General features: G+C 39.3%; 1 protein-coding gene across 1 annotated transcript; it reads right to left on the reverse strand.

Annotated features, from left to right (window-relative positions):
• Nucleotides 1-886: 886 nt before the first annotated feature.
• CCDC125 (coiled-coil domain containing 125) lies at nt 887-21741 on the reverse strand. Its single transcript, XM_015413959.1, has 12 exons — nt 21226-21741; nt 15860-16205; nt 14054-14112; nt 13227-13313; nt 11747-11824; nt 10144-10229; nt 9942-10024; nt 6693-6808; nt 5771-5878; nt 4748-4922; nt 1393-1520; nt 887-1258 (listed from the first exon to the last, which is right to left on the reverse strand). The coding sequence occupies exons 1-12, from the start codon at nt 21739-21741 to the stop codon at nt 887-889; spliced, it is 2154 nt and encodes a 717-aa protein (XP_015269445.1).
• Nucleotides 21742-23439: the final 1698 nt, after the last annotated feature.

The following is a 23439-nucleotide window of genomic DNA, read 5'->3' on the forward strand; positions in this document are numbered from 1 at the left end:
AGTTTTCTACATTTATTTTTTTAATATGTGGCAGAACACCACATGGGCCTGATTGCTCCAACATACAGTTGCTGCCTGCATGTGCTTTGCAGATTCCACTCTCAGCTTGTACAATGGCACGTGGTATATGAGCATACTTAAAATCCTTCTACCCTACTCCCCGAAAGTAGATTGTCAGAATTTGCAGCACTGATTATTCTTGCACTGAACCCACATTTTAATCCAAGAAAAGGATCCACGGTCTAAATTCCTGGATGCACAAATCCAGCAACATATGCAACAGTTTTTGCATGCACAATTCATAAGTAAGCAAGCCACCACAGCTTACTTGTTGAATAGGGCCAAATTACAAATAAATTTACTGTGTAAGGCCTAAATATTCTCCATATCATAAACACACCATTCATTTTATCATGAAATAATGGTTCCAAAAATTTCTGCAGCTAGAGATCTCATAGCAGAAGACGTAAGGGACTGGGAAAACAGAAGCATAAGCATTTAACAAATAGCCACAATAGAAGTATACTAAGCAACAATAAGGTAATTTTTGTATTTAATTAACTAAAGCTAACCGGTGCTTAAAATAAACTTTCTATTCTTCTGAATTATGATCACAGAACGACTGTCCAATTCCAGAATTCCTCATAACTCAGGAATCTAATGTATACCAGTCTCCCACATGTAAAAAGTCTTCTTTGCTGACTTACCATGTAACAAGCAGCCACTATGCACACAGACCTATCCCTGACATGAAGTCAGGGGGGAAGCCTAAGCACGCATGAAGCTCAGAGTCCTAGATATTAACAATGCTAAAGTAGTGTGCTACCTATACCATTCCCAGCCTTCAAGTTCACTTTATTATCTCCCACAGAGTAGTTCATTATCTTCAGCTCATACCAGTTGTTTCTTCTATTTTGTTCACATCTGTTTCTTCACAGTACATATTCCCAGATGCTGAGTAACACGAGCTTCCAGATTTTCTGTCAGATTTTCCATCAGAATGCTGAACTGTGCAGGTGCTGGAAATGGAACAGGAGCAGTCCTGAGCAGTACAAGTTCGGCAATATGAACATACATCAATAACTGGTGCTTGAGGATCTGAATCTTTTTTACTTTCATTGATCTTAGTAACAAGCTGCGCTTCAGGAAGTTTATTTCCTTCATTCTGCCGTAAACTATCTTCTTTCTCTTCCAAAGCGCGAGCAAGCATATAACTAACTTTCCTTTGATGAGCCAAAGCCTCTTCTGTATCATTCAACTGTATAGTCAAATAAAATAAAATTAGGTGGGGAAAAACTATATTAGAGATGAAGTATTCCACACAGAAAATTTATAAATATCTGACTAGAGATAATAAACATTAGTATGGAGATTCATAAAGGGGATACCAACCAAATCTATTAGCAGCCTGATGATTTCCTGAGGATTATCCTCCATTTTCTTACTATCAGTGGCAGAAGGAATCATGCTTCTTAATTTTTGTCCTAAGCTTTTCTTGCTCCTTCGAAACATGAACATATCTAAGGATGGAAAATAAGATATATGTTTCAGCCCTGGTATTTGTAACTTTGTAATTAGATAACCAGAGATGTAATGCCACAATTTTTAAAAAATTGAATAAAGTTAAGCATAGAACAAACAATCCTACTGCAAAGATAAGACTGATATAAATTACTCATCTGTTTTTTATCTTATGGCAAAGGCAACTAATAGTGTGCATTGTAATATAATTAAAAAAATAATTTTGATTTGGGTGATTCCTTTTTTTTTTTTTAAAGTTTTTATTGGCATATAACATATAAAATACCTCCACCATAACACAACCGGACCCCCTCCCCCTCCCTGTCATAAAATTGATCCTGTAACAAAGATAAGTTTGGTATTACAAAATTCGAAGTATAGCTACATCAATACAATTAAGATAGCGTATTTTTAACTTTTTAACTTATTTGTAACTTTGTAATTAGATAACCAGAGATGTAATGCCACAATTTTTAAAAAATTGAATAAAGTTAAGCATAGAACAAACAATCCTACAAAGATAAGACTGATATAAATTACTCATCTGTTTTTTATCTTATGGCAAAGGCAACTAATAGTGTGCATTGTAATATAATTAAAAAAATAATTTTGATTTGGGTGATTCCTGACAATGTTAATTTCGAAAGTTCTAATCCATGGGGGGGGGGGTTCTAAAGAAATAGTGTAAAAATTCTAAGACTGATATAAATTACTCATCTGTTTTTTATCTTATGGCAAAGGCAACTAATAGTGTGCATTGTAATATAATTAAAAAAATAATTTTGATTTGGGTGATTCCTGACAATGTTAATTTCGAAAGTTCTAATCCATGGGGGGGGGGGGCCTCAAAGGATAGGGCAAAAGATTTTACAATTAAGAAGCAGTTAAGCAAAAAACTAGGGACACTTAGTGATGACGATAAGACATTTAAGGCTTCTGCAGGAGAGAACACACATCATCATTTAAAAATACCTCGCATATTCTATTACCGTTTGCACCCAATGTAGATTATTTACAATTTTAAGAAAACATCTAGTGGTTGATCAGTTTTCCTTAATGAGCTGAATACTAGTCTTAAAACTTTCCCCCCGTCACAGGGGTTCCCAGTTTTCTCAAGCCTGCGGGCACCTTCGGAATTCTGACATGGCAGTGGGCACAACCACAAATGTCAGGGAGTGAAGTTTTGCATAACTAAGTAACTCTTCCACATTCCAGGCAGAATCTTTGTTTAACAGGATGTTTTTAAAATGAACATAGTTTAAAAATATTGTCTTGTATACACACAGTAACAGAGTGAAGATTCTAGTGCTGTGGTGGCAGCTGTTGCTGAAGCAACATTTAAAATCTGTGCACAGCCAATCACACCTCCCAATGGCCCTGCTGGGCAGAAGCCCCACCTGGCCCCACCCACTTTCTAAAAAAACACCTGGCAGGTGCCAGGAAAGGTATCAGCGGGCATCATGGCACCCATGGGCATCACATTTGGAACCCCTGCCCTGTCAAAAAATACCACATATAAATTGTACATTTATTTATGTGGGATTAGTGCTTCCTACTGTGCTTTATTTATGTGGGATTAGTGCTTCCTACTGTGCTTTAATTTAATCAGGTGTCAAAGATTGCAGTTCAGCACGTTTAATTATGCTTTTTTCACATGGAGATATCCATATGTAACTTTCTACAATTATTTCCATGCACATAATTTTTTCCCCAGCAAATGAATAAATTTGGCTGAAAAGATCCATGGGCTTCAAGCGAAACAGCTTCACCATGATTACAAAGTGATGCCAGGTTATGTCTAAAAAGCAAATACTGCCCTGTACTGGATAGCCCAGGCAAGCCCGATCTCATCAGATCTCAGAAGCTAAGCAGGGCCGACCCTGGCAAGCACTCAGATGGGAGACGTCCAAGGAATACCAGGGCCGGGACACAGAGGCAGGCAATAATAAGCCACCTCTCTGAAATGCCCAAGCCCCACTAGGGGTTGCCAGAAGTCAACCATGACTTCCAGGCACACACACAAAAAATACTCACCAAAAAAAAAAAAGCAAATACAATTTCAAATCTATGTCAACGAATTCATCAGGAACAGGTTCATCCTCTCTGCTCCACTTGTTCAATTCACCAAGTTACTTGGATGGTTTTAACACTCTCTCAACATTGATTTATTTTCATAGCTCAGGCTTTCTTGAGCCAACTCACTTTAGTGACTGACTCCATTGCTGTATGCCTGTTACTTATACTTTAGCCTCGAATTTAAAGCCCTGTGTGGCCTAGGACCAGCATACCTTCGGGACCATCTCTCCCCATATATGCCCCGGAGAGCCTTGCGCTCCACAGATCAACATCTACCGCTAGTCCCTGGCCCAAAAGATGTCCGCTTCGTCTCAGTCAGGGCCAGGGCCTTTTCTGCCCTGTCCTTGGCCTGGTGGAACACATTCCCAATTGAGATCAGGGCCCTCTGGGACCTGTTAAAAGTTCTGCAGGACCTGCAAAATGGAGCTGTTCCACCAGGGCACTGGTTGAAGCCGTGGATGTTTCTATCACCTTGGCCTCCCCTGCCCATAGTAAGCCTATAGCTGCCTACTATCCTGCTACTGTCTAACAGGAGGCATATTGGACTGCTCTGGAGTAATGTATGTTTCTTAGCTGCCATCCTGTTTTATTTAACTGGATTTTAATTATATAGTAATTGTATTTTATTCATTTTGTGAGTCACCCTGGGCCCACTGTGGAATAGGGTAGGATATAAGTGTAATAAATAATAAATAAATACATTTATCTCTATGTAATGTAGCTGGGGTAGGCACAGGACTGGTTCAAACCTACATCTGCATCACATTTTTGTTACATGTGATTATTAGTCACACGTGAATGTGTGAAAACTCCACTGAGTATTATTGTGATCTAAGGAATCATTAAAAGTTCTCTTTCTTGCTAGAGCTGTGATGGTCTAAGTCATGCATCAGTCATCACTAGATGCTACAGAAATCTAATGATGAAGATGTATGCATGAACCAACAAGTACTCTGGGCAGGGGCTGGCACTATGTTGTTCTGTGCAGTATGCAGGAGACAGTCAACATTAAAGATACATTAATTAGTAGGATCTACTATAAATTGTTCAGCTCAGTAAGCAAGTTATGCCAAATAATTTTCTGTGACACAAAATAAAATCAATGTTACTTCCAATTCCACTGAAAATCATGTTGCATGGAGAAAATTACCATCCTCCTTCATGCTTTTCCAGTTTAATAATTTTGTTTCTTTTTTGCAGACATTATTCACTTGTGTCAGTCTCAGAGCCTGGTCCTTCCTCCGCATCAGCTGCTGCTCAAATGCAATTCTGAAGGCATCTGCCATTATGTAAGCTTCTTCTTTACTTTTTTTCAGAAGTTCAAACTGTTCAGCAAGAAAACATTTAGGTAGGGTTTTTTTTTTTTTTTTAAAAGGGAAAAAACAGGATGAAATCCACGATTTATTTTTTAAGAGTTCTCTGCCAAGTGTCCGCTGCCTCATCTAAATAAGACTTTACAAACAGGTCTCTTGTGGGAACCATAAAATTAACACTATGGTGACCAGCAAAGGAAGTCAGTAACACATTCCGCCATAGGAATAACTATTTAAAAAGCCACTTGCAGCAACACAGGCACAGAATGCACCTCTTTCACAATTGTGCTGAGTTGTGTTTCGGCTTTGGCATTATGGGTTAAGAAAGGTGCTGTAGCCACTGACACATCAACCGCACCTTGTGGTGGGGCAACCAAGTAGAGAAGGGATGCAAGTCACTTTTTCTTTGTGGAGCAGGAAGCAAGAAAGCACAGGCTCACTGGCTACTAGAAAAAAAGCACTGGCTATCATACCCATACGGAATTTTCAGACCTCACATCTCAAGGCCTCTGTTTTACTGAATACAACAGAAGCTCAGGCCATATGGATGTATATTTCACAATTAGCGTGAAAGAACAGATATAAAAAAGGATGCTAGATGAAGAAGTATTACTTATATTAAGTCTTCATAGTACAGCCTTGTCTAAAAGGTCAAAGTTTAAAATATTCTTCTTTACATGGCCTTGATATTATTTATATTCACATTCTAGTAGTAAACTATCAATCAGCACAGAAAGTAGTCAAACCACTGTATTTTTAAGACAGTGACATTTAAACTGACTCTTCACATGGCTGATATTTCCCACACTTTTGCAAATAAACGTACATATTAAGACTATTTTAAACCTGAGTCAAAATACCTCTTGTTTGAGCTGAAGAAGTTGTTTTCGAGTTGCTGCTGACATTTTGGCACAGGAGCATGGGTCTCCTCCTGGATCACTGCAAGTACAGGCTCCAAGTACTGCTAGCTGCGAATTAAAACATATTCTGTGAGTAAACCTAGCTCTTTGAAAAATAATTACATTGCAATCTTAACTAAATGGATTTCCCCCAAAATTATTAGCTGCTGCTATGAATAAGGCAATATAAATTCCATTGGTATTAATTTTTTCATTTCCACCTCAAAAGAAGGCAGCTCTGAGTAGAGAAGGTGATGGGGTTTTACAGTTTTTAGGGGACACTGCAGTGAGCAGGAGTAATGAGTAGCTCAACTACCACAGGATGGGAAACAATATAGCAGCAAACATCAATGTGGGGAGGGAGAGCCGCAGGTGCTGTCTTATCTTCTCCCTGTACCACTGGTAGAAAACAAGCAATGGGCAGTGATGGACCTATCTCCCCTATACCCATCACAGCAGCCCAGATATGTAGAAGCCTGAGCTCACCTTTTAAAGATGTGATATTTACAAGCTGTGTATTCCATTTTCTATGATAAAATATATGCCTGGATGGATAATGTCTGGAAATTCTCAGCTCCCTGGCAGTGGCATCAGCCTTGGAGCTCCTTGTATAACACAATAGCTTAGCTAAGCTTGAGGATGTGAGAGATTCTTACAAACCATTTATTAAAACATGCAACATCAGTTAACCCTTAAACCTAGAATCTTCACAATACACTACATGTAACTTGTTCTATCAAAATTAATCGCAAAACAAATCAGCGAGTCCCTGAAGGATCTGGCAGTTTCTCTGTTCTTTCCTGTACAGACTAGTAGGACTGTTCTTCCATAATTAATCAGAAACAGATAAAAGAAACAAACAAGACAGCTTTTAAACACTTACTTCAAGGCCTGTAATTTCTGTGAAGCCACTCTTACTAAGAGACATGTTCTCCTGAACAATCTTCTGCTGCTTTACATCAAGCATTGCAAGCAATTCCAAGCGCTGTTGATCCAAAACTGTAAAATTCAATATTGTAAAGTCTGTGCTGCTTTCTGATAACATTTTCTGTTTGCAGACCTCAGTTCACACTGTTTTTGAATTTTAAAAGGGGGTTGATTTCTTCAGTACACCTGAAACAAAAGTCCTTCGGCCCAAAGTAGACAACAATACACTTTTGTCACAAGTCACCAGACTCTGATCCTCTTAGCCAGACAAGCAGCTGCTGGGAACTAACTTTCTAGGTGCTCCTGGGCTAGGGTTGCCAAGCTCCAAGTTGCACCTGGAGATCTCCTGCTATTACAATGGATCTCCAGATGACCAAGATCAGTTCCCCTGGAGAAAAGTGCTGCTTTAGAGGGTGGAAGTATTATACCCCACTGAGCCCAAACCCCACCTTCTCCAAGCGCTACCACCAAAACCTCCACGCATTTCCCAACCCAGAGCTGGCATCCCTACCCTGGGCCCAGTTCAGATGGGAAGCACAGCATGGAGCGATGGGGGAGAGATGGGGTAGGGGCTTCAGCTCCCCCCTACCCACTGTTTGCCTGTCCCAAAATGGCCCAGGAAATGTTATTCACCCCACTGGATGGATGGCCGCACATGCAACATCATCTGAATTGCCCCTTAGTTATACTACACTGAGAATGGTCCAGGTCCAAGTTATAGCTAGAAGTTATATCTTCTAACCTAGAGGTTATATCTTCTAACTTGAAAGCCTTCCTACTCTCATGTTTGTTGAGCTGGTTGGGGCTTTTCCTCTTTTAGATATGATCACACAAGTCCTTGCTTCCTTCTGGCTTTTGTTCAAGGCTTTAGGCCAACAACCACACCATTTATTCCCCTCAGTTGTACATCCTATTTTACAAGTGTAGTCTCCTGCCACCAGGACACTTCTTGAGGCATGCCCTAGTACCAGGGCAGTGAGGTTGCCCCCTGAAACATAAGTGTGTTGACTAGCCCAGTTATATAACCTACTTTCCATTGGGCATCTTTGGTTTTCCTCTTTAAAACAAAACCTGTAGCTGTCTTTATACTCCTGAGAGGCTCACCTTCCCTTTCCCCAAGGGTTAATCTCCAAAAACAATTTCAGCAGAATTGCCTAAGGACATACTATTCTTCCCTTCCTATTAGGCAGGATACCCAAAGAGGCTAGGTCATTTCAGAACTTTCTCCAACCAGATAGAATCACAGAGTTGGAAGGGTCCATACAGACCATCTAGTCCAACCCCCTGCCCAATGCAGGACCAGCCTACTCTTCAAAGGCACTCTTATTTTCCTTTTATTCCACTTGCTAAGTTCTCCCATTGGAAGCAAGTTCCTGAAGTAAGATTTGGCAAAAAATAAGCCCTTCCCAGTAATGTTATCTCTCATGGCAACTAGGTCCACAGCATGCTATTCAAATGAACATGTTTATAGACTCCTGTTCTATAAATATACTGTGCCTAAACCTTAGTTCCACATTCTCACCAATACTTCTGTTATGCTTTGTTACAATAAGGAAAGTCACTTATCAGTGTTTGGTTCAAAAATCATGGTTAAAGTTTCATGATCAATAACAGGTTTTTTTCTATGGGCAGGGGTCATTTCGTAGAAAAAGAGCTAGGGGAACTCATTAGCATAACTCATTAGCATATGCCACACCCCCTGACATTTCCGGAAGTATGTCATAAGGCCACACACCCCGCCCCCAACAGTCCCGGCCGCCACCGCCGGCCTTGCAGCTCCACTGCCAAGCCCCATGAGGGGCCCGGCGGTGGACCTGCAAGGCCGGCGGGAGTGCAAGGAAGCCCTGCGAAGGCCCTCCCTGGCCCCAGGCAGGCAGGGGTGGGGAGAGGCAGGGAGGAAGCAACTTACCCTCCCTCTTCTCCTGCCTCCTCCTGGCTGAATGAGGGCTGGAAGCGGGGCGGCCGGAAGCAGGGGGCGGGGCTTCGTCATGTGCCCCAGCCCCCCGTACCTCACCCGGGGGAACTGTGTTCCCCCACGTTCCCCCCCGAAATGACCTCTGTCTATGAGTAAGAAGTGATATGCTGTTCATGTATATGCAACATACAAATACTTCTCAAAGAGTACAAGCATTAAGCTTATAACATTAGAAGAAGAGTTTCAGATCCTAGCAACCGTAGACCCTCTAAGCTTTCACAGTTAACAAAGCTCACATGTTTCTGCTGGCCTTGATAGCTAGACAAAATATGAGCTTGTCATCTAATCCTCTGAGACTCAGAGTACTGCAGATGTAAACCTACAACTTCTCATCCACCTCAGATATGATTTTTTAAGATTCTCCAAGATCCCCACATACACACACACTGTCCAAGATTGGAAAGATTTGTAGAACCTGAAAACGAACATCACATTACATTTTAAGACTAGGACATTCTGGATTGCATCCCATGGCTATAAAGTAAATTAAATAAATTAATAAATGCTAAACAGTACAAGTGCTTTACCTAAGCACTAGTGCATATGTCATATAAGTATACTATGGATTTCTAAGAACTATTTTGTGGAGGCATGTATAACAGAGGAGGGGACTAAGCCAGGAAATATGTGCCATCAGCTTTTGAAAAGGTTACCAATGGCTTGAGTGAGTCCAGTTGTAGCAGGTCTCCTTCCCAAGTGTTATAAAATATTACTTAAATACATTTGAGAGCACTGTCAGAAAAGTGACATATAGATACAGTAAGTATGAAAAACTCATTTATTCATGAGTGACAACAGTTAGGCAAGTGAGAAGCAGAGGAGGTTTGCTACTGCCTCCTCTATAGAGTCTTCCTTGATTGTCCCCCATCCAAGTCCTGTCCTGACCCTGGCTTAGCTTCCATGATTTGACAAGATCAGGCAGTACTATACCATTCTGCATCCACAGGGTGTAACCAAAATGCTTCACATCAAGTCAGTGACACAAACCTCAGCCCAATCCTTTCATGGAGCTGCAGTACCTCTGTGCAAGGGCATCAGATGACATGTGGCATGGAATTTATGTCCAGGTCCCTAGCTCTTTACTGATGGTTTTGCCTAAGCAGAAGGCAGAACCAAAGAGCTCTAATCTATTTGCCAGGCACATGATCCTGATGTAGGTATACAAACTAGTCTTTGAACTTCTGTAAGATGAATTATACTTAAAAAAAGAAGTAAACAAAGCTCACTTACATGCATTGTCAGATTTCAGTGTTTTAACTTCCTCACTTTTCAATTTAAGTGTTTCCTTAAGTGCAGCATTTTCACAATATATTCTGAATGAAATGGAAATGAATGGCAATGAACAGGGGGGGAAATTAAGCATGCTTCAAACATGAGTCTTGCATAGACAGTTTGTTAAAAAGAGAGATTGTTTCAGTGAACACATACATACCTATCATATTTTTCTGCCCAGGTCTCCTCTACATTTTTAAATCTCTCCTGATTAATTTTGATTTCCCACTGCAGAACATTGATTTCCTATTAAAAATAAAATCATTAAGACATAATGAACCATGGTTTGTTCATGATAAAAATGAAACTCTGAAATCCTCACGCTCAAGCACTTTTCCCCCTCTTCTTCCATATAGTTCATCACAATGTTCCAACTGGACAAAAACAACAAACTGGTTTGTTTTTGCCTATAAACTGAGATTCGAACCCAGGGTTTAAGTATCAAGGCTACAAACCCAAAGACATCTCACTGAGCCATTCTGAAAACAGAATAATATTTCATATCCTAAACATTGTAAAAGTTAGCGAAGCATCCCATGACAAAATAATTCAATTTTATTTTCTTCAGCCATAATTCTAAACAGAAGCAGGCAAGCAGAAAGATTCTGAAAGATTCTAAAGTAGGCAGTCACCTGACTGAACAGGAACAGCTTGCCTATAGTAAACCTTTTCCAGAAACATCCTGATGCACTGTGTCCCAAGAACTATTTTATTTAGTTTATCTTAAAACATTAGGTTGGTTACTTGAGATAGTCAATGATGTAAGAATACAATATATCTAGAAGTTCAATATGTTTCAATTGAATACATCCTATGTATCCACACAACGAATCTGCCCCTTTAATTTAGAATTTTAGCATGCTGCTGATCTTGAAGACTTGTGGACAGTATCCGCTAAGTGCTCAGAAACAGAGGGACAAGAGACCTGTTCGCATGTTACAGTGACCAACATATACATGTGTACGGTTGTTTCTAAGGCCCAATGAAACTGTACATGTGTACAATGATAATTATTCAACACACATATAAAGAAAAATTAAGTACACAGTGTACACAGATTGTACATCTGTTCAATGTAACTTGTGAACAGGGCTAAGGACAGATCTTCTCATGGAACAGAAATTCTGTACCCTGAACATCTGTTGTATCAAAATCATTTAAAGGTGCTGTGATAGTAAGATGGAAACATACTATCCTGCCAGAGAGATAAAATTAGGAAATCAGCAGCTAAGAAACTTCCAAGAGCTCATAGGAAAGCCAACATTTCAAATCAGAAGTATTATTATTTATTATTATTATTGATTTAATTTATACCCCACCCTATCCCATGAGTGGGCTCAGGGCAGCTTACAACACAGCGAGTATAAGCTGAAGTTTCTGTTTCTGCAAGATTCAGAAAATATAACTGGACAAAACTATTACACCAAATTCCACATGTGATTAGTGGACATAATTAGGTAACAAACTGAAACTTTAATTAAATGTATCAGCTTTGTGAGTGCTTTACAGTTATCATCTATGCAAAGATATTTTGCTTAAGAAAGAGATGAAAAGAACATTGTTCTGAGGTTTGAGGATCATCCTCCCCTTACTGTAAGAGGCGTAGCAAGTGTTATATCTGTTAACACAAATAAAAGCCTAGGATTTCCATACAAGAAAGAATTAAGAACACAAACTAATGGACTTGCGTTTAACTCTGGATTGTGGTCCTGATGTACAGCCTTGTGTGTCACTCTTGAATGGAAAGTCAGGTACACTCTTACCTTTTCTAGAGCTCTCTTTTGTTGCTCGGTTTTCTTAAACATTGCTTTAGTATGACTAGTGGCTTTATCCAACACTGCCTGAGAAAGATATTTAACAAAAAGCAGAAATATTCCATGTCACACAGCTTTAAAAATTATATCAACCTATATATGAAGTCAGCTACAGGAAGTTACAGTCCTACATTATACCGATTATAAATATACATATGCTACATGGAATCAAAATATAATAGCAAGAAATACCACCAAGGCATTGTACATATTTAAAAGGAACAGTTTATAAATTACCTAATGGGAGATGAAAAAATAACAGAATGATAGCAATTTATGAGAGAAGAGGAAGTATTTGTCAAACGTATCTGGTATTTCTCCAAGAAATGCTGTCATCAAAAAACATAAACACAAAAGTGAATTCTCAGTTTTAATTAAGAGAAAAACTAGTTCCAAAGGATAGAAACAGTAAGTTACTGAAACATACAGCGCAATCCACCCATCCCTTTACATGCTGGTAGATGCTCTCATTATCTGAGCACCAATAAGACTCCTATTGTACCTAATAGGCAAGCACATGACAATATCAGCATTATGAGAGTATCCAACAGAAGACTGGATTACTGGCACAATCTTCCTCTTGTACCACTATACTTCTAAGACACACAACTTTTGAAAGAGGGGACAGTGTTATCCATACTGAAAGAGGCAGTCAGGAAACATCCTTAAGATAACATTTCTGCACCCAAATTACCGTAATTATTGCTGGCCCTGGACCCATTGGTTCAGAGTGTGTATATAAATGTTTTTTAAAGTTGTGATGTTTAATTTTACAGGGGATTGCAAGGATTCTGATCAAGTATCTACTTATGTTATTGATTTTTACATAGCTCCATGAAGACTGATTGAAGTTCTGTTGATATTTTATTAAGGGTCTCTCTTCGACTTGCAGATAAATGGTGTCTGCATATACAAAACCTAATTCCCATTAAATGTACTAGCCTCTTCAGCCATCCCTACTTCTAACTTTGTGTTTTACTAACAACTGGATGGGAATAAAATAAACAGAAATAAATGGAAAAGAAGCAACAGAGGAAACAAAAACTATTCGTGGAAAACTTATTCAGTATGGTGAGCTATTTCAGTTAACACACAGCTGAGAATGCTGCTTTCTCATCCTTTGCCCTCTCGTGAAAAAGAAAGGAAATGGAACATACATTTTTATGTTTGCTGTAAGGCAGCAAGACAGGTTTGAGAATTTTAGTTTTAAATATGGTTTAGCCAACTGTGCATATTGCACTGATTTTCGAACAAGTCAGCACTGAATACTAAAAATGTCTAGCATTTCTCAATGTCAGAAACCTATAACAAATTATTCACTCCTATCTGAAATCTGTAACTTTTTATGTAGCATTTTCAAATTTTATATTATGAGCTTAATGTAAATGCTAACATTGTAGTTAAAAATAAATGGATTAAAAAAAATTACCATGCTCTGTAGAATTTTTAATGCTTGCTCTTTGCCTTCCAGTTGTCTTTGAGAGGCTTCCAACTCAACACTTAAAATTTCTACTTCCTAGAAATGAAGAAATTCAAGATTGGTAAAAATATTTTTAAAACATTCTCACCCACACACACAGAATCCACATGTTTTGTCACCTTCCACTATGGAAGAAACGAAAGAAGGAAAAGATGGCCCAGGTTTAACTGGAGACTTTCATGTATAACCCATTAAACTTGTGGAGAACTGACAACTGAGGCAGTTTGGGCTCTGGGTGTTTATAAAAGCGGCAGTGAGGATGAACTGAATTCCCTGCCACAAGATCAATTCAGCACACAAGCTATCCTTAGGATCTTCCCAGACTATGTGCTTTAATGCTGGAATTAATACAACAGACTAAAAAATCACACATTTTGCTTGTCAGCATAACTACTTACAGCAGCTTTTATTTAATACAGTCCCATTAAGCCTATGATTGAAATAGTGAAGAAAAAATTATGGCATCTCAAAAAGTACATACTCCTCTCCCCCAAAAAACCTATATACAACACAAATGTTGTAAACACAATTCTGTGATCCATGTCTGCAAGATTAAAATAAAAGCCCGATGAAAACCTCAATCCACCCTACTTTTGTTGAGTATACCAGACTACAAAACCTGTATTTTGTTTATGACTTATTGATCTGTGATTATCAAATCTTTTTGGCTTCTGGGTTTCCAGTTAACAAAAGTCAAAGGCTGGGTGTCCATTTTTTTTTAATTACATGCCTACTTTTTCTCTTATTGAGAGAAATAAGATTCTGAAAGCACTTACTTCTACAGCTTCTTGAAGATGCTGCCTTAATTCATCATTTGACGCCTCAGAATTCGACTCTGTATAATTTACAACAGCAAGACCTTAGTAAAATTCTTTGGGTGCCTTTGGTTTAAAACTAATCTTACATTTCAGTACTTAGTGCGCTTTTTAAAAAAGGAACTAAAAATGAAAACTGGCTGTTTTGCAAACCTATTTTGCATATTTTTCCTCCATATTTACAAAATACTCATTTTATTTTTCATTCAATTTAGAATCCTAATTTAGGAGAAGAAATAAATTCTACTTTGTTCACATACCTACACATCATGGCACACTGGGATGCCTTGAATTCAAGACTTAACAATCTAAGAAACTTTCCATTGTGCTGAGTAAGCAAAGGGAGGTCAGCATGCAAGCAAAACGACGCATTTTCATAAAACAAAATTAAAATACATAATAATTTAAAATATCTCAAAATAAAACCATGATAATATACCTTACAATCCAATGGCTAATGACCCAGAGTGGAACAACTGGTATATGGGGTCAACCATTAGGCTGAAATGGCCTTCTAAAACTGCAAGTGGTAAAATATCTAGTTGTGCCTTACTGAAAACCTTTCTGTATTCAGAACTAATTATATTAGAAAAATATTCTAGAAAAGTTAGGGGAGAAGGAAGTAACTGACTGTAAAAGAGGGTTGTTCTCATGATGCCTACTAACTGATCCAAAATCGGTTTGAGCACTGTGTTCTAATAATCTGTTTTACTAAAAGTTTGGCTCCTCAAGTAATCTTAGAATCTAAGAGTAGCCACTAATCCAATACAAAACCATGCCATGAGTTAGCCTTCATCTCACCATATGTCTAAATCAGAAGGTGTGGAGATAGGCAAAAGATAATTTTCAGCCAACACAGTTAATGGCTGTTTTGTAAACCAGGGTTGTTACTGAGATTAGATAATTCTACTCTGACTGTACCTAAAGATGCTGAGGGAGAAGATGTCAACAGCAGGCGGGCAAACTTGTTTGGGACAGTTGGTGATTTCCAGTACCCTAAACTGCTGCTCCATATAGAAGCTGGGGTAGTAATTTCATTTTAAAAATTTCCAAAGTTGGGGAAACCAGGCAAACAAAACAAACTGCACCCATGCACATTATAAACAACAGAGATTTGTTGTGGTAGTTTAATGTAGTCCAGTCTCCTGTATTCCTTATTTCAGTATAAATTATGATTACCAACCTCAAGGCATGGAGTCCTCCCAAAATTACATCTGATCTCCATACTACAGAGATCAGTTCCCCCCAACAAAATGGCAGCTTCAGTGGCACATCCTGCTGAGCTCCCTCCCCTCCCCAAACTCCAAATTCTCCAGGCATGACTCCCAAATTTCATGGAATTTCCCAGACTGGTTGGCAATAGTATAATTAAATAGTTGAACAAAATCTAGTAGGCTTCTCCATCCCGACTTGCCCCATATTTCTTATCCTGTAGGACTCAGGACTACAAAGCTACCAAGGCTCTAATCTTGTTATGATGTTATGATTGAAGTCTCTCAGCTGCACCACAACATTTTACGTATTAAGAGTACCGTAGGGTCCCAATTCAAGGTTGCCAACTTCCAGGTGAGGCCTAGAGTTGTCCTGGAATTACAACTGTTCTCCAGGCTACAAAGATCAGTTCCCTGGGAGGAAATGGCAGCTTTGCAGGGCAGACGATGGCATCACATCCCTGCTAAGATCCCTCCCCTCCCCAGGCTCTGCCCCCAAGTCTCCAGGAATTTCCCAACCTAACTTTGGCAACCCTATCCCAACATTAAGTCTTACCAAGGCTGTTCTGTCGGCTGCAGGCTGCAAATCCATTCACTCCAGACTTTTTGACTGATATGTCATTCAAACAATTACATCTTGAGCAACGGTAAACTGCTGCATCATGTTCTTCCCCTTTGTTTGGCAGCATTAAAAAACTGACACTTTTTCTCGCTGAGCCTTTTCGGGGCCTGACTGGGTGTGCATTTAAACCTTCTAGTTCGTAAATATAATTCTGTCTTCTAACAAGTCCATTTCCCAGATCTCCACATGCCATGTCATCATCGTCACCTTCTGAAGTCTCTTCTGGATGGTTCTGTAATAAGATTGCTTCACTCATTGGCAATGCAAATAGGTTCTTGTTCTATATGGATATGCCTATTTTCCCAAAAAAGGTGTCTTGAAATAAAAGCTGTGCTGAAAAACACAGTCATAATAATTAAAAGTTAAATATGTTTTAGCATTTTCCAGCATTTCTGAGACAGCAGTAAAAACTTCATTTCACATACCTAGTTAATCTTGTGAATGAGAAACCTGGTGACAACAGTCACTTAAGTAAGACATGTTTCTTGTCCACAAGATTATTTAGAAATGTGAGACAACTATCAGCAAAATGAATTCAAAATTAACCACACATTTGTTTCAAATGAACAGAAAGTAAAATGTATTGCAAAGTAAGACTACAAGAACATACAAGTATATCAGTGCAATCTGTGCCTTGCTAGAAGAAACACACCCAGCCACAAGGTTTACTTTAAATGTAAAAAAGAAAACCATTGTTTAGATTACAATAGATCCATTAGAGAGGTTATATCAAGAACTCTGTCAAACCTATATCAGAATACTTTCTATTATTAAATAATTGTAGGATTCAGGGAAAACAAGGTTAATGTTTTGTATTACTGTGCATTACAGAAATGAATAAATTATGAATTAAAAAAAACCTAGATCAGATGCAAATCATTCACATATCATAGCTGCCCTTTCAAAGAAAATGAATATTTATAAATGTTTGATAGCAAAGAATATCAACAGAAACCATTATTTGTATTGTCTTAACATAGAAAAAAAGGTCTTGGTATGAAATATTTATATATGCAAAAATGTACCCATCAGCAACACTGAGTGGTATCACCTAACTTGCAAGTAGCAGTTTATACAAACACTGCTATCAAAAATTCATGCCATTTACAATTTGTTCACAAAAATAAATCTTAAATGGATTTTAGTGCAATCATTCACTTTATTAGTTTCAGTGTAACACTTGAGAATGCAATTCCAAAGATTATTACTACGCTCATGTATAAGTGTATTTCACACAGTTGTTCATAATAATTTAAAATACTTTATGACAGTCTTTTAAAATGGAAACACAGGCTGTCCAATTGCCATATATAAGAAACAGCTATTGTAGAGTTCTATAAGGAACATGAAATGCTTAATAGTTTTAATTAATTCAGAATCTTCAGATCTATCATTAAACCACATGTAAAGTTAAGTAACATTTGTACAAATATTGATTGTGCAGTATTTACATTTGCGCACCCTTAACAAACCATGGTCAAACATGTTAACACTGCCTTAATAGTAGATTTGCATTACATCTCTATGAAAGACAGGCTTAGTTGATGCTGGAAAAAAGAAGCGTGCACTCATTTCACACATACTGGACAGTTCTTCAAAAAATTTATGGCCGAAAAGTATTACTTCTCAAACAAAGGAGAATTCTGGAAAGGATCCATGTGCTAGGTAAAAACAGATAACCCTTCCTTTCAATTTCTTCCTCCAGGTAGTAAACGGAAGGTTACAATCCCCAATCTACCTGGTAGCTTCTTTCACCAACTATCCAATCCAAACAATGGCAAGTTAATGCTATTCACACTCTACTATTCTAGAAGTAAAGGTTATGGGAAACGAATTCCTTTTCCCTCATTCATGCAAACATCACTCTATGGCCTCCCATAGACTTTTACCAAGTACACACGCATTGTCAGGTTTTCACAGAGCTCAGACCCTTCTGCCGACAGACAGCCCCCCCCCCCTTGCGACTTACAGTTTCTTCTCAGAAGCCACGTCTGCCAACGATAAACCTTTCCCCCTTCCACCCAACTAGCTCACGCTGCTGCCACCGCTTCCTCTTTTATTAATCCGGCTCCCGTTTGCCTCGCCCGTCAGTCTGAATCCCTCCCTCGAGGGCAGGGCTTCACCTTTGCGCCCGTCTGCCTGTCCCCAAGCCCGCCTTTTCCGTAAGAAACGTAAGCACTATTTATCTGGTTACCAGTTTTTCCTGAACGAATCCTCCCCCCACCTGCCCTGCCAAGAGGCAGTGGAAGTAGAAAGAAAACGCATCCACTTAGACTTGTCCTCTTGACTTCAGAGGAAAGCCAGGGAAACTGAGAATGAATGACGGGACAACAATTACTCTAAAAGTATTCCAAAGAAAGTATTAACTGACATCGTTAAGTTACTGTCTGCATTGTTTTCCTGAATGGTTGCTCCTAGGTAGACTTGAAGTTTCAGTCAGCTTTTCAACTGGTATTCTCTAATAGATGTGGTGAGGCTTAAAGTTCTCTATAACTAAATAGACTTCCTATGTCTTAATTCCTCCCTTCCTTCGAGGAGTTCCCACGGTTCTCCCATACATTTTATTCTCACAACAGCTTGGGCAGAGAGAGAAACTAGCCCAAGCCACCTACTAAACTTCCACACAGTGTAAGCTTTTGACCTTGATTCTCCCAGACTGATTTGTTTACTAGAAACTATAGTCAGGGGACTGCACCTTAGGCAGCTTGTGGGCTATAAAAATGAAGTGCTCTATGTGTAGCTCACCTCGTGCTCAGTGACTTTCTTTCCACAAATTTTCTGCCAAGGGGCAAAGGAATGAGAGAATAAAATGGTATGGTAGTAGAAGGGACCACACCACTTTAAAAGTGCAAGGGAATATATACACCTATTTTAAAGATAAAATCCTAAAAACACTTTCCTGAGATGTAAGCACCACTTTGTAAAACTAAACTTACTTCAAAGTAGATGTGTTTGGGATTACACTTTAAGTAATCTTGACTACAGTCTAGGAAGGAACTGCTCTCAGGTGCATAGCAAAATATATACTATCTTAAATTAGAATAAAAAAATATTTCTTAAGCAATTATTTGAACAGGGGCTGGAGTTCAGTGTCAGATCATCTGCTTTGAATATAAAAGGTTCTAGGTTCAATCCTAAAATAAGAATCTTGAGAGCCACTGCCAGTCAGAATATTCTTATAACACTTCCAACAGCCACAATCCCTTAAGAGTTATGAGAACTGAACCTACTGATATCATTTTACCAAAGTGGCAGCAGCAACTCATGAATGACTGGAAGAGTCTGTAATAAACATCTGCCCCCACTTTGTGCTTAACATGTCCCACTACAGCAGCTGAGGAAAGCAGAACCAGGAGGCGGTGCAGTAAATGGTCATCAGCCTGTGTTCCTTTGTCACTGTCCCCAACATCTAGTATCCCAATGTCAGACTGCTTAGAGAAGACACTAACTCATCTCTCTCTGCTTCCAAAACTCTCAGACCACTAAGAAAATATTCTTAGATATACTTAAAAAGCTTTTATCATTACAACAATATTGTCTACCTAGCAGCTAATTATTAAGGTCATACACACAAATATATAAAAAACTGTTCTTGGGTTCAGTTTTCTTACCTATAAAGACGTGTCATATCTCTGTAAAGCATTTTGCACAGTAAGATGGATACATAAATAAGTACAGAAAGCAATCAGGATATTAAGGACATGTCTTTCAATGCACACAGTCACTGCAGGGATGAATGAAAACATGCAACTACATTAACATTTTCTTAGATATACTTAAAAAGCTTTTATCATTACAACAATATTGTCTACCTAGCAGCTAATTATTAAGGTCATACACACAAATATATAAAAAACTGTTCTTGGGTTCAGTTTTCTTACCTATAAAGACGTGTCATATCTCTGTAAAGCATTTTGCACAGTAAGATGGATACATAAATAAGTACAGAAAGCAATCAGGATATTAAGGACATGTCTTTCAATGCACACAGTCACTGCAGGGATGAATGAAAACATGCAACTACATTAACATTATTTAGGATTGTAGAGCCCTGCTCTGAAATCACATGGCCAAGAGATAATGCACTGTGATTCCCTTGACTGGAGCATTCAAGATGTGCAGTATGAACTGAAATGTGTCCTGCCAAACTAACTTTAGGAATAGCGGCTGCAATTTTTATGACCGCATTGTATTTGAAAACAACCCCTTGAAAACAAATTCCAGAGACTGACAGCATCAAAAAAGTACAGAAGCTAATGAATCTTTGCAATTTGCAACATATTTTTTCCTGCTTCAGGTACTGCTGCATTGTATACAGGAACTATTATTTTTAAAGACCAGTTAGAACTGTTGGAAACAATTTTTACTAGAAGAAAAATGCAGCTGTTTTCTAATACAAACTTTAAAAGATTAAAAACATTGAGATGCACTTCAAAACATACCCACAAGAATTTAAGTACTACTTGCGTGAAGAAACTAGACCACTAAACAAAGTTTTTTTGCCAAATATTATCCAGAATGCATAGAGTGTTTCCAGTGAATTTGAATGTGGATTTACAATACTACAAATAAAACACATACATCACTTCTGTGTAAGAAATTCTACAAACCCTAAACAAACACGTGCTTGTATTTTGTCACACATGGGGTGCGGTCAGATGGCGTGCTGGGAGCGGTTTAAATTGCTCCGGCCCTGATGCGGTCTTTTTTAACCTGGAAAATCACGATCACACTCACCTCCTTGCTCCGGATTGCTGCGCAACCACATTGCTCCCCGCCGTCCACACACGGGAGCGTGCGTCGCTGTTCTTGTATTTCTATATTTTTTCATTCTATACCTTTTATATTTCCCGGTAAAGTTTCTTATGAATTCTAGGCTTCTTTCTATTCAGGTATCTGCATATTATTGCTTTAATTTCTGTATCAGCTTTCTCCTAATGGTATTTAGAGATCTTCATTTTAACGGCACCAAATTTTTACCTAAAAGCATCCTCCTAATACTATTCAGGAGTTTTCATTCTAACACCACCAAATTGTTAACAATTTAAACATAAAATTTTCTATCAACCTACATGTACTTAAGCTTTAAACTTTACCCAGACCCATATATCCAAACACAAGTATCAGATGGCTTCCTATTCCACCTAAACCAAAGAAATTCCTATCATTTCATACCTTATACATACCAAAAAAAGAGAATTGTTTTGCCACCTACTACACATTGGCTTTGTTTTCTGTAACGGCTTCCTCCTTATGACCTTACTTAAATGTCTTATTTCTTTATACTCGTGGTATTGTACTTTTTTATTCTGTCCTTTCTGTTTTGTCAGTTCTGTCACCAATTTTCTAGGTCGTCTGTTAGTTTTCTTTGCAATTCGCCTGGCTCTGCTTTTAGCTTGCATGATCTTTTCTTCGCATAGTTGTTCTCGGATATTCCCTTTTTTCAATCCCATCCTTACCGCTTGTTTGCTAAACTTCTTAGATCCACACTTTTGCCTGTGGACATTCCTTTTTCTCTCTATAAATTTTACAGATATCTCTTGTATTTCCTTTTCTTGTATGAAGTCCTGGTCCCTCTCTGGGCTCTGCAGATACTGTTGATATTGTGTAATGTTCTCTTCATTTTCCTTCTCCAAATCAATGTTATTATATTTCTCAATGATATTTTTGCACGCTTCTTCACCTGCCTTTCGCACCTCTTCAAATAGGAACTTTTTGAATTGTTCCAAAGTCAGCTGCCCAACTTTTGTATTTTCAAAGTCAATCACTTCAATCTCCCCTGATAGTACTTCCTCATTCTTCCCTGCCGGCGCCATTTCCTATCTTTTGCTCCAATTCTTTCCTTAGCTGCTTTTACTCTTCCAAAGTTGAGAATATTCCTGGGGAGTCAAATATTTGTGGTCTTCATCAACATATAAGAAAATATACCCTCACTCGCCTTCTTGCCTTAGCTGTAAATAATTGTAAATCCAAAAGTTTAAAAGGGGCGATCACAGCTGTGCAAACATGGCGGACCATGCTGCTCCATTCTTCACTCCCGCGTCGAAACAAATCTGACACAACCCCCCAACTGCCATTTAGGGGTCATCCGATCAAGTTTCCTGCAACCAGCCTTTCTCTGGGAGATCTGGTGAAACCCCCAGCTGTCTCTAGGACCCAGGGGGCTCCAAAGAAGCAAAAAAGGATGGGGCCAGTTGAGAGCGTCTCGACTGTGCTCCCGTGCGCTGTACCGTTTCCCCGGAAACTGTTTAAACATTGTTTTTAATAATGCGGTGGCGGTATGTGCACACCGCCAACACTTTAAAAAAAATGGTGGGCGAAAAGTGGAAGCCTCAGGCAGCTTTCGAGCGGGGAGGGGGTTTAAACCAGAAGTGACTCAACACTGGAGGCGCAGGGGGAAAATGTGTCTGGAATCAAAGAATCAGGAAAACACCACTTGGGGACCTGGTATCAAAATACTCCGGGTTAAAGCTGTTTTGAGCCGGAAAGCGACGGCTGGGGACAGGAGGCAGATATTGACTGTGTGATCACGCAGATAAAATCCGTTTCTGAGGCGGGCCGAAAGCGGACTAAACGGCCCGTCTGAACAGACCCATGTATTCTATGGGAAGCTGCACTCAAACTAGGTTTCTTATTACATAAAACAGATAAATTAGTACACCACATAGAATTATGAGCACTGTCACGGTAGAGCCAGGGAGGCAGGCAGACAGGGGGAGACACAATACAAGTCCAAAGGTCAGCTGGGAGAGCAGTCAGCAGAGCATTAAACAAGTCCCAAAACACCAGACAAAGCCGTAGTCAAACGTTACCAGAGGTCAGAGTACAGGGAGCAAAGCCGAGGGCGTGGTCAGGTTCAAAGCTGGAAGTCAGGAGCCAGAGCAGTCCAAACACAAGCCGAGTCCAAAAGCCACAGAGTCAAACAGGAATCAAGGTGCAAAGCTTCTGGTTCTACGAACGAGGCTGCCAGCACAAATTGCTCATGGCCAGAGGCCCTACTAAATAGTGATCTGGCCCATTAACTCATTAGCACCTTTGTGCGAGGTCCTGGCTGCTGTTAAAACTCAGGGCTCAAGGATCTCCAACCTCTTGAACGTGCTTCTTTTCGTCGGCTAGCCAGCTCCTGACGTCTCTGATCCCTAAGCCTACTTACAGGTGGGGGAGATGCAGGTGGTGAGCTGCTTATGGCCTGCTCAATCCCAGGTGCAAACCGTCCTGTAGTTGACTCAGATTGCTGTGTATCCTCCTCAGTACTTACAGTAGGTGCAGATCCTGATGCTTCTTCAGCTCTTAAAGGCACTGAATCCTCCCCTCTTAGGCTGTCAGGAGCTGGCTCTGGGGCTGAGTCAAGGGCAGGCATGACAAGCACATGGAAAAATACAATTTCCTTTGCAGAAGTGATGTCTGTGCAAGAAGCCTGATTCATGAGGATCAATTCTAACACTTTCAATACAAGTATACCACCCTAAGTAGTTTAGGTTGTACTGTCCAAAGCTTCTCTGCTAGCCCTGAGG

Source organism: Gekko japonicus, unplaced genomic scaffold (genome assembly GCF_001447785.1).
Source record: "Gekko japonicus isolate JY-2015 unplaced genomic scaffold, Gekko_japonicus_V1.1 scaffold1923, whole genome shotgun sequence".
Classification (NCBI taxonomy): domain Eukaryota; kingdom Metazoa; phylum Chordata; class Lepidosauria; order Squamata; family Gekkonidae; genus Gekko; species Gekko japonicus.